The sequence below is a fragment of the Myotis brandtii genome, unplaced genomic scaffold (assembly GCF_000412655.1).
Source record: "Myotis brandtii unplaced genomic scaffold, ASM41265v1 scaffold427, whole genome shotgun sequence".
Lineage (NCBI taxonomy): Eukaryota > Metazoa > Chordata > Mammalia > Chiroptera > Vespertilionidae > Myotis > Myotis brandtii.
Window position 1 is genome coordinate 641,133 of NW_005366346.1, and position 11,681 is coordinate 652,813.

Below are 11,681 nucleotides of genomic sequence, written 5' to 3' on the forward strand. Positions count from 1 at the left end.
TGCTACATTGCCAAATTCCTTTATTAAATCTAGTAGTTTTTTTTATGGAGTCTTTAGGGTTTTCTATATACAATATCATGTCATCTTGAATAATGATAGTTTTACTTTCTCCTTTCCAATTTAGATGTTTTTTTATTTCTTCTTCTTGTCTGATTGCTGTGGCTAGGACTTCTAGTACTATGCTGAATAAGAGTGATGAAAGCATCCCTAGCCAGTTTTTCTCAGTGGATAGAGCATTGGCCTTCAGACCAAAGTGTCCTGGGTTCAATTCCTGACAATGACACGTTCCTCAGTTGCAGGCTCCTGCCCAGCCCAGGCCCTAGTCAGGGCTGGTGAAGGAGGCTACTAATCAATGTGTTTCTCTGATATGGATGTTTCTCTCTGTCTTTCCCTCTCTCTTCCAGTATCTCTAAAAATCAATGGAAAAATAACTTTGGGTGAGGATCAACAACAACAACAAAAAGACTGGTGAAAGCAGACATCCCTATCTTGTTCTTGTTCTTAGGGAAAATGGTCTTAGTTTTAAGTATGATGTTTGCTGTAGGTTTATCATATATGGCTTTTATTATGTTGAGATATGCTCCCTCTATTCCCACTTTGCTGAGAATTTTTTTAAAAAATGGGTGTTGGATTTTGTCAAATTCTTTTTCTGTGTCTATTGATATGATCATGTCATTTTTCTTTTCTGAGAATTTTTTTAAAAAATGGGTGTTGGGTTTTGTTAAATTCTTTTTCTGTGTCTATTGATATGATCATGTCATTTTTGTCTTTTAGTTTGTTTATGTGATGTAACATGTTTATTGATTTGCAAATTTTGTACCAACTTTGTATCCCTGCAATAAATCTCACTTGGGCATGGTGTATGATATTTTTAATATATTGCTGGATCTGCTTTGCTAGAATTTTGTTGAGGATTTTAGCATCTATGTTCATCAGGGATATTGGCCTGTAATTCTCTTTCTTTGTAATGTCTTCCTCTGGTTTTTGAATTAGGATAATCCTGGCCTCATAAAAAGAGCTTGGAAGTGTTCCTTCCTCTGATATTTTTTGGAGTAGTTTGAGGTGGAGAGGTGTTAGTTAACTATCTGGCTAATGATTTAACATGTTATTAATTAAGAGGAACCTTAGCATGTTGTTATTAATTAAGAGGAACTTTCTCAGTCTCTGTTTCAAATACTTGGAGAATGCTTAAGTTCACTCTTTTCTTTTCAACTCTCTCTCCTCTGGGAAAAATCTTTCTGCTATTACTCTGGGTATTTACTGATTTAGGTAGTAGCACTTGATATTCTCCACTTACCTTTGTTGACTTGGAACCTCTGCCCTTTGAGCAAGTTGGAGTGATGGCAATTGAGGCCTCCAATAGTCTACGCTTGCCACATCTGAAGTAGGTTCTGCATCTTATAGATTGGGCTAGGTGGGAAAAGGGGAGCTCCCAAATTCTTGGCCACACTCAGCAGAAATTTAGCTTCTTCAAATTAGAGCTGAAGGGTATGAGAAATGCTAACAGCCTTTCCCTCCACGTTAGATAAAACTTTATTGGGAACTTAGAAGAGAGAGCCCTACCTTCTTGATCAAACCTTGGCATAGAGTCTCCATTAAACTGAGCAGGGCAGGTGGTGAGATGGAAGGAAAAGGGGTAGGATAAGGATCAGATGCTAAAGACTCTGGTTTTAGTAGATTTTCTTGAATAAGTATTATCTCATTTTCTGTGTGCCCTTAGGAAAATTTCCAGAGACTTTAAATAATTATGATTTGTTCATTAGTTTTTTGAAATTTTGCATGGACCTTCTCACCCTGTTACCTCAGAAGTGGAATTCCTCCAGGGATGATGTTCTTAACAAAAATGCTATGTAATGTATACTTCAAATTTACTAGTTATTACATGACATTTACCATACTTTTGCAATTTTCAGTTTATTTTATATAACATCCACTGGAAAATTTTCTAAGCCACAGTTGTCTTTTTTACTTGGATCCTGAACCAAACTTTATTATTTATTGACTTTTGCAAAGGAGCCCTCTTCAGACACTGCTGCGGGAGCTACCAGAGCTTGCCATCAACTCCCTTGCCATCTCCTTGCCAGTAGCGCCTCTTATCAATTTTACTCTCCCAGCCTCTAGGGTGCAGACACTCAAAGGCTGAGCCCTCAGGAAAGTTTGACCTTCTGTGAGGGTTCAAACTGCTGAAGGTCTCCAAGTAGCAAAAACTTGGACAATGTCCTTAGCAAAAAACTTAGCCCAATGACAGTGCAATTTCAGGACTATTATTATTAGTATTATCTTAGTTCTATATTAACATATGAAGTCTATTTAAAGCTAGCCTAAAACCAAACACAGTTCCTGTGAGACAATATAATTGACACACATTTAGAAATCTATACAGTTTATAATTTGGGGGTTTTTTGTTTGTTGTTTGTTTCGGTACTAGGTATTGCTGTTCATTGTTCCTCTAGGAAGCTTCTTGAATTCTATCATCTAGTAATTTTGATTAATACTAAAAGCAGTCCAAACAATTATACCACTATTCATTGTTCTAACCCTTCACCAGAAAGGACTACTCGTATTTTAAGGCTGGCTGCTGCTTTACACAGGTTACAAACAACTATTTTTTTGTTTGTTGTTTCTTTTGGTACTAGGTATTGCTGTTCATTGTTCCTCTAGGAAGCATAAGCTTCATGAGCAGGAAAGTTGTTGTGGTTTTCATTAGCCGGTTTTAAAATTATTTTAACAGAGACTTGGCCTAAAAGTCATGATTCTGCAGTTTATGTTTGCTTGTCTGTCTTAGGCTTTTTAAAATAATTTCCCTAAAAAATCTAAAGATTGATGACTATGATTAATTATGCTTGCATAATCACTCATGCTTTTTTTCTTTAGTTAATTTACACATCTTTTTTTTTCTTGCTGCAAATATAATAACATCTTATATTTAGAAACACTCTGCACTTACTAACTGCTTTCACATAGCTTAATCTTATAACAACCCTGTGTGGCCAGGTTAATTATTCCTCTTTTACAGACAGAAAAATTGAGGTTCAGAATAGCTCCTTGGTTTCTATAAGCTCAATGATCTTTTAAGTAGAAAAACTGAAACTTGAACTGATATATTTTTATAGTACGTGTAGTACTCTTTGCGATATATGTTAAATGCTTTTTAGTATGAATGTGTTGAGGTGAGGAGACTAGGTGAAGAAAAGGTAACAAAGTAGATTGAAGTAGTTCCAATAAGGAAGTGAATTGCATATTATTTCCATTTTTGTTAAATGGTATACCCAGAATAAACTAAGTATGTTGTTTTATCTTACACTGATGTACATAGTTACTATATCTGTCATACTTATTTGTGTATTGTAAAAATTGAGAACCTGTTGCCTACATGTTTCTTAATGTGAAAAAAATTGAATTTACTTTTACCTGTATTTAACATAAGCAGGTTAAGTTTTAAAAATTAATCCAGGAGAAGAGGTAGGTTCTTTTCTTCTATTTAAATAGCTGTTTGTTTTTGAAGATCATGACATACACAATTGTACTCTAATTTACTCTTTTCCCCCATTTATTCATTTTCCTGATTTTGTCTAATTCTATGCTTTCCACAGAGAGAAGAGATAGGTTCTTTTCTTCTATTTAAATAGCTGTTTGTTTGTTTGTTTTTGAAGATCATGACATACACAATTGTACTCTAATTTACTCTTTTCCCCCATTTATTCATTTTCCTGATTTTGTCTAATTCTATGCTTTCCACAGATTGTGGGGACATGAATTATGAAATATCAGTCCACATGGAAATGAAAATATTGTGGAACAAAGGGCAAACAACAATGACTACTTCTAAGACCCAGAGAATATTAAAATATTTCTGTGGTACTTGTAAGTTCTCATCAAATGTGGGTTTATTTAGCAATAATGATTTTTGATATTTTGAATTAAAAGCTTTCTACTTTGCCTGAAAAGCACACAGCTATTTGGACACATTGTGAGGCAGGACAGTAAGAAGCTGGGAAAACTCCTTGGCAAGTAGAATGAGGAAACCGAGACAGGTAGCTGAACACACTGGCCCAGCAATTTGCAGAACATCGAGGCCTCAGTTATATTTCAGCTCCAGGCCCAGAAAAGCAGCAAGACCAGGTGGGTGATGCCAGGACCAGCTGCATTGAATAATGACCCTCTGCTCTGGTGCTGACCAATCAATAGAGACCACGACCCTAAAGGGGCACACCTGGAAAAGCTGATGAATATTGAGATCCTCCCCTAAACTCCCAGCCTTTAAAATCCCTCAAAGCAAAGGGCCCAGAACTCTCTCTCCTTCCCAGGAGCATGCCAGAGCCTTTCCCTCCCGCCTCCTCTCTTTCCCCACAGTCATGCATCTTCTAAAGTCAAAAGGTTCCCACCAGAGTTGCAATCAAGCGAGCAATGGGCATCAAGCAGCTCATCCTGAGCTAATCCCCTGAACCCGTCTCCAACACCCCCTTCTCTCTGACTTCCCGATGAGCCAAAGCAACCCTGTCTAGGTTCTCTCCTGTTGCTTCTTCTATCTTAAGCCCTTCCTTGTTTCACTGTCTCCAGCTTCAATAAACATACTCTCAGTCACCTGGACTCATATTGTGAAATCTTTCTTGCATGAAGTCAAGAATCCACACACTACCAGCTGGTCCTAGGCAAATCCTCTCAGGGCCAGGTCCCTTTCCAGCAACAACTGTGAATGGGTGAAGTTATTTTCTAATATCAACTATGTCAAGAGACTTAATAATTGAATGATCCTTTGCCATCTCTCTTGGAAATTTGAACTTAGTGGATGGAAATCAAAGAATGAGAAATCCTAAGAGTACTTAACCAGGCATAGTCTTGTATCTATCTTGTTCTTATTTTTATAATCACATGTAGATTTATTTCTTTCCTCCTTCCCCACCCCTTTTTTTCCTTCTCTTTCTCTCTCTCCCCACCCCCCTTCAGGTTATCAAAACATTTTAATTTTGTTTATTTAAAAAATATTTACTGACCTGCTTCTATGTACCAGGCATTGTGAGACTTTGTATTTTATTAGTACTTATAGTTTAGATGGGGAGTCTAACAATAATACGATCTATATTTATAAAAGTTTTATAAAAGCCTAAGCGACCGGTCGACCCATTGACCAGTCGCTATGACGTGCACTGACCACCAGGGGGCAGACGCTCAACGCAGGAACTACCCCCTGGTGGTCAGTGTGCTCCCACAGCAGGAGTGCCGCTCAGCTGACTGATGGGTGCCAGATGCCGGGTTCACGGCTGGCAAGCGCAGCTGCAGCAGTGCCTGCAGCAGAGCAGTAGCTAGCCTACTGAGTGGTGGCAGCAGGTGCAGCACAGCAATGGATGAGAGGGAGCAGCGCAGCACCGGGCCTGGGCTCAGGCTCCTCCCCAGTGGCCTACCACTTGGCACACTACTACATCCCTCGGGGTGGTTGGATTGCTGGTTTCAGCCGATCCCTGAAGACCACACTGAGGGACTCCACCCCCAGTGCATGAATCCATGCACCGGGTTTCTAGTTGTTATAGAAAAAGGAGAGTTACAGAGAAAATTTAATAAATTATAAGAAATTAAATTAAACTGTCCTGTAAACCTATGAAGATCACAAAAAAGACTGTAGTATCTGCCCTCTCTCTCTCTCTCCCTCTCTCTCTCTCTGCCTCTCTCTCTTTCAACTTTATCATTCTTTCCCAGCCTTTCCAAAACGTATTTAATTCTGAGGCCTTCACACACGGGTTCTATTTTCAGATAGAGAACTGAAATAGTTTTGATAAAATGGTTTATGTGGAATGCCTTGAAAGCAGGAATTATATCTTATTTATCTTTGCCTTTCTGAGATTTAGCACAATGCTTAGCTTACAATATATGCTCAATAAATAGTTAATAAATCCAGGCTAATAGTTTAGGGTGTACTATAGAATACTGTTCTACCTTTCTATGATCTTAGATAACATGTATATTGTCACAAGGAAATAAGATCTGCTAAAAAAAATTCCAAGAAGACTAATAAGCGAGAAATATTTTAGAAAAAGGAAATTACTTTTAAAGAAACTCAGTAGGCATCTTCCTGCTACACCTTTCCTGTGGTGAGTTGCTTGAGGAAACTTATCTTTCTCTCAACACATAGTTTGCACGTTGCTTTATGTTGAATTAGTTTAAAATAAGCTGCTTTTGTGTACTTTCTACTTTTATCTTTCTATGACTCTAGTGACAATTTCAGTTTAGAAAGTAATCTTTTCATTGCTATTACTCTCCTTTTTTTAAAAAAAATTGCTTTCATTTCCTACTGTTATTTCTTTTCTTCTGGATATATTCTTTTAAGTAGTCTGTCTTTTTATGATGGCTTCTTGCCCAGTTTTATTGAATTTAACTTTCCAGGAATATCCATTAACTTAATTAATTTTGTGAAAATACCATCCATACATTATTTAATCTAAAATGTTTTCAATTATAAGATGCACAATCATTTTACCTCTCACTGATAAAAACAAACAAAATACTGCCAACTATAATAGCAAGGAGACTTCAACTGAAAGGTGCATCCTGATTTCAGGAATATTAAAATATGGAAAACTGTATGTTTTGAATTTATAAAATACAAAACAATTACCACCACCGTTTTACCATAAATTTCAAATTATAGTGTATATATATTTATACAAACTTACTTTTATAATACTTTTAGGCAAAGGGATACTGTGCTATATATTTAACGTACAACAATGACTGCATGTTTTCAAAAATATTCTGAGAGCTTTAAAAGATGTCCTGCTAGAATGGACTCCAAAAAATCAGAACTTTGTCTATTTTGTATGTACCCCAAGTACCTACATGGAGATACAATAAATATTTCTTATGTGAATTTGTGAGTGAATTCATGTTTTATTAGAGATGCCATGTATCTGTTTGAAGCAAAATCCAATGAAACAAATAGGAATTATTAATTACTGAGCTCTCTATATGCCAGATATCTGTTTTTCAGATATCTTGTACTTCTCACAGTATAGCTTCTCAAGCCTGCCTTTGTTTTCTCTTTTTGCCAACTTCTTTCCATTTTGTAAGTATTCAATTATTAGGAAGACGTTTATAATTCAGTGATGTTTCCAATAATGTTTTGTGAATTGCCATGAAAAAAAATTCAGTGATATAATTAATCATTTATGGCTACCCATACATGTACACTTAGAAAGTTAAAAGGGAAAAAAATTAATCTCAAAAACTGCCTTGTAGTAATACACTTAGTCCACCTGGCAACAAACAAGTAGAGATCAGTAGGCCAAATATGGAAACAAATAATTTAACAGTGAGACCAAATTTGTAGGGTCTGATTTTATTCTCTTCCTTCCTTTTCCTCCATTTCTAAGACATGTCTGTGGCTTTGGTGATGGTTGATTACAAATTTATTCTTATGTGACAGATGCCATTTAGAAAAATCTTCCTAAGTTACCAATCCAATAACATTTGCAATCTCGATAGTTATATCATATTTAACTTAAGCCTAATACAAAGTCATTCTGATGTCAAAGGCAGAATATCACAGTAGCTAAGGACATAGCCTCTGGAACTAGGATCTCTGCACTTGAAATTTACCTGGCTCTTGTTAGTTATATGGACATGGAAATTTAGTTTATTCTTTTGTGCCCTATTGTCACCCTTCTAATGTAATTTGTATACCTCTTATATATTTTGTGTAAGGATTGAATTAGTCAGCACATGTAAAATCCTTAACAGGTCAGGTCAAATACTAGATGCTGGTGTTGGTTTCTCTGTTTTTCCCTCCAGATTGAGTGTGTTCTTCACTGTCCTACTCTGTGACCTGGGAGGCTGACCTTCATGGTCATCATTACTTGGACCCTCTTGCCCTTTGATTTACAGTTGGATTTGCAACTGCAGACAATGAAAGGAGATGAAAAGACAGGAGGAGTGACATTGGGATGACCCCTCCCCCACTTTCCGACTGCCTGATTGTGGTTTTGGCATTGATTATCTTTCTCTATCCCCTTTCTATACCAAAGGTCACAGCTATGATGGTGGTTTATTTCCTACAGTGTAGCCAGGTGTGTTACTACTGCTCCCTCCCAATGCCCCATCAGACACCAGGCTTGTCAGGGCTTGCTGTGTCTCTAGCGCCTGGTGCTTCAACATCCCTTGCTGATTTTCTTTACCGTATTTACATTCTCTGTTAATAATCCCTTTACTCAACTATCCTCAATCAACCCTCTGAGTATACCATTGATTTGCTCCTAGGCTCATAAACAATATAGTGCTGAATTATTTAGTTTAAGATAAATATTAGATTATTTCTTTCAAGTCAATGAAGTATCATTAACAGTGATAACATTAGCAGTTTCAAATCTTAGGTAAGGAAAATTGATTTTATTAACCTGTGTCATAGATAGCATAAATTTCCCAAGAATTAAAGCGGGTGTGTGTGTGTGTGTCTGTGTGTGTGTGTGTGTAACTGGGACTAGAGTGCAGCCAGAACAAAATAAAGGCTGATAGACCTTTCCTCAGGGGTTTTACACATGGTCCTTCTCATCTATTTCTCCCTTCTCAAGCGTTGGAATCCATGGGGGTACTGTTTGAGTGGCCAAATCAAGTCAAATATAGAACAAATCTGAGTTTCCAAATTTAGTGGGCATATTGGAGTTGCTGGTGGGTTGAGGAAAGAGTGATCCTCAGTGTTGGGTGGAAGAAGCTCACAAGACCATATAACTAAGAGCTAGACCTGAAAGATGCTTGTAGGAATAATTAAGAAGGTCATGGCTAGTTTCCATTCAAGTAGGAATTACAGGAAGAACCAGGAAGCCTGAAAAAGTATTAAGTACAGTGGCTGTATACTGTGAGAGTGTAATAAGTGTAACAACCTTTTACTCAGTTGGGCACCTAATTGATAAATCTATATTGCATGGCAGAGGACTTGGAGGAAACAGATTGTTTCTATACTTCCATCCACAGACCGTATTCTGGATCTGTGCATGGCTGAGCTTGCAGGAAACAGCGACCATTATGAGTCATAAAGGTGAGACTGGGGCATAGAGGCATTAACACTGTATGAAGCAACACCATTTCTTGTATAAAACAGCAATGGTTTTGTTCAGCCTGGAAAGGAATTTAAAATAATTGGCTTTCCCTATATAACTCACTTTCATCTTATTCAGAGTTAAGCATTTCCAACTCTGAAGTCAAGTAAAATCCTATAAATATGTCAATTCTCACACTTATCACAATAGGAGTACAGAGATTATAATATAATGTTAAGAGGAGGTTACGAGATCTGAAGTCAGACTTCCTGGATTTGAATCCCAACTCTCTGCTACTTACTCTCCCTGTAATCTTCCACATTTTTTTTCAACCTCTGCATGTCTCATTTTCCTCTACCACATTCTTACGATCAGAATACTATCTATTTATTGAAAATACTGTGAGAACTGAATAAGTTTATACATGCAAACAAATTAGTAGAATATGTATCACGTAGTAAACATTTAATACATCTTAGCTTTTTTGTTATATGTGTCTCTCCCCAACCAGATTATATACCTAACTTGAGGTATGAATATACTTATAAGATGAATAATACAATAGGTATTATTGATTACCAAGTCTACCATATGGTAAATACTAAATATTTTCTTAATGACTAAACAAGGTTAACTTGCCTTAAAATATGAATCTCAAAGACAAAAGCAAAGCATATAAATTATCTTTTATTTCAGTTGTCAGTTGCATTTTCTTGTTAATCACTAGAGAACAGACTGTTAATAGTTGACTGCACTTTAAATTTCTGTGTGGTTTTTTCCCAGTATGAACACATCAATGCAAATGCATATCTATACCCTTGGGTACATATAGCAGCACCTTCACATTTAAGTTTTGATTTTGTTTGTTCATAGTTTAATTATTTGCCAAAAAGTGAAAATCATATTAAAACAATAACCAGTAATAAGTTGTAGGCATCAATAAGGAGGGGTGGTAAACTACTCATTTATATCCTTTTATAGAGAATATCACAGATTTTTTTATACCATGAAATTATAGTGAGCCTACTTAATTTGTACTAAACAATGCACAAAGGGCAGCAAATGCTATTATAAACTTTGATAATCATCCAATTAGCATCAACATATAAAAAAAGCAGTTTGCTTCTCCTGTTAACTAATTCTGCAATTGTTTTAGTCTATAAGAAATACTTTCCCACATATCATTAAAAAACAAGTAGCGTTTCCTGAAGGAAAAAAAAAGTTAAGAACTATGGACTGTTAGGTTTCAAAATGTACTCTAAAGTAGCACCAGGCCAACCTCATTGAAATAGCCAGGGAGAGCGCATTTCTTCATGCTTTATGGCATTTACACAGTACCTAATGAGAACTTTACTGTTTAAGAATGATTCTGTTACTGTCTTATTTTATGGTTATTATGGGAGAAAATAATTTATAAATTAATAACATTTACCATTTGTTGGTTTTTCTAACAAGTGAATGGAATTACAGTACAGGTTTCATAAGTATAACCCATTTAATATTCACAGAATCACTAGATAAGAGCTAAAAGACAAAATAATATTTATTTCATTCATTAGTTTACCCAGTAATTAGCACTGAACTTGAATACAGTTGATAATCAATAAATATTTATTAAACAATTGGATGGCCTTTCCTTTGAAGTAGATCCTAACTGGAAAAGTGTTGACTTAGTCTATTGCTAAAGTTTCAGTATTACTGAATGTACAACTTTGATCAAATCAACCTTTGGCACAATTACCTACATTTTTGCATACTCTAGGGTTTCAGTGAGAGAATGCCTGAGGGATACCTTCACTTTATCATGTGTAAGAAACTGTAGAAGGAGGGCATTCAAGCCTAAAATGTTTATGAAAGTTACTGACAAAAAGTAGTGCAATTAAAAGAATAGCCTGCAAAAACCTGACTCTGATCCACACAAACTGAAGGCTAGAAAACATAACCATTGAAAATATTTTAGAAAGAGCAGAGCCAGTATTTGCTGAAGCTCTTTTAGGATTCTGCCATCAGGTAATAACACATAAAGAAATGACGAATAAATTAACCTCTAGAAGCCAAAACCACAAGGCTCAGGCCAGACTTACCAGCACGGTCACCACACGGAGGACCACGCCGCGCATGTTATTCTCCAGTTTCTTGTCAGTCAGCGACCCGTTCAGCCCTGTGACGGGATTCCAGCACCCAAGCTGGAAGATAAAATAGCTTGGTCACTTTTCCGCCTGAAGAACAATCCAATCACCTAGGTATAGACCCTCCAGAGAACTTTGTGATAGATCTTGGAATAGCTGATACAGGAAGGGTCCTCTGCAGGTTTTCTTTTTTACTAGCAAATGAGCAATCAAAAATACAATTTCCTGCTTTTGAATATCATCACATGGCATACGACAGGACCAGACGTGCTTTAGGAGACTTGTTGAAGATATCTGACTTCATGAAAAGTTATAAACACACCAATAACAGTCCTAGTAATACACTAATTGGAAAAATAATAGTGCATGTAATTCTAGCATAATGTCAGTTCTAATAGATCAATTACTGCACAAGTTAGATTTTTTTACAGTTTCAATGGTTTTAATTACATCTTACACTGCTTTTATTGGGGGAAAAACAAAAAGACTTTTAATGTGGTTAAAAGGATTACTGCTTTTATTTGAGGAA

General features: G+C 36.3%; 1 protein-coding gene across 1 annotated transcript in view; it reads right to left on the reverse strand.

The window, feature by feature from the left end:
- Positions 1–11,203, reverse strand: part of GRID2 (glutamate receptor, ionotropic, delta 2) — a 388,655-nt gene extending 377,452 nt beyond the window's left edge. The window contains exon 1 of the mRNA XM_014546041.1: positions 11,108–11,203. Coding sequence (XP_014401527.1) covers positions 11,108–11,143 — 36 coding nt within the window. The 5' untranslated portion in view covers positions 11,144–11,203. The remainder of the gene's footprint in view (positions 1–11,107) is intronic.
- Between the last annotated feature and the right edge of the window lie 478 nt (positions 11,204–11,681).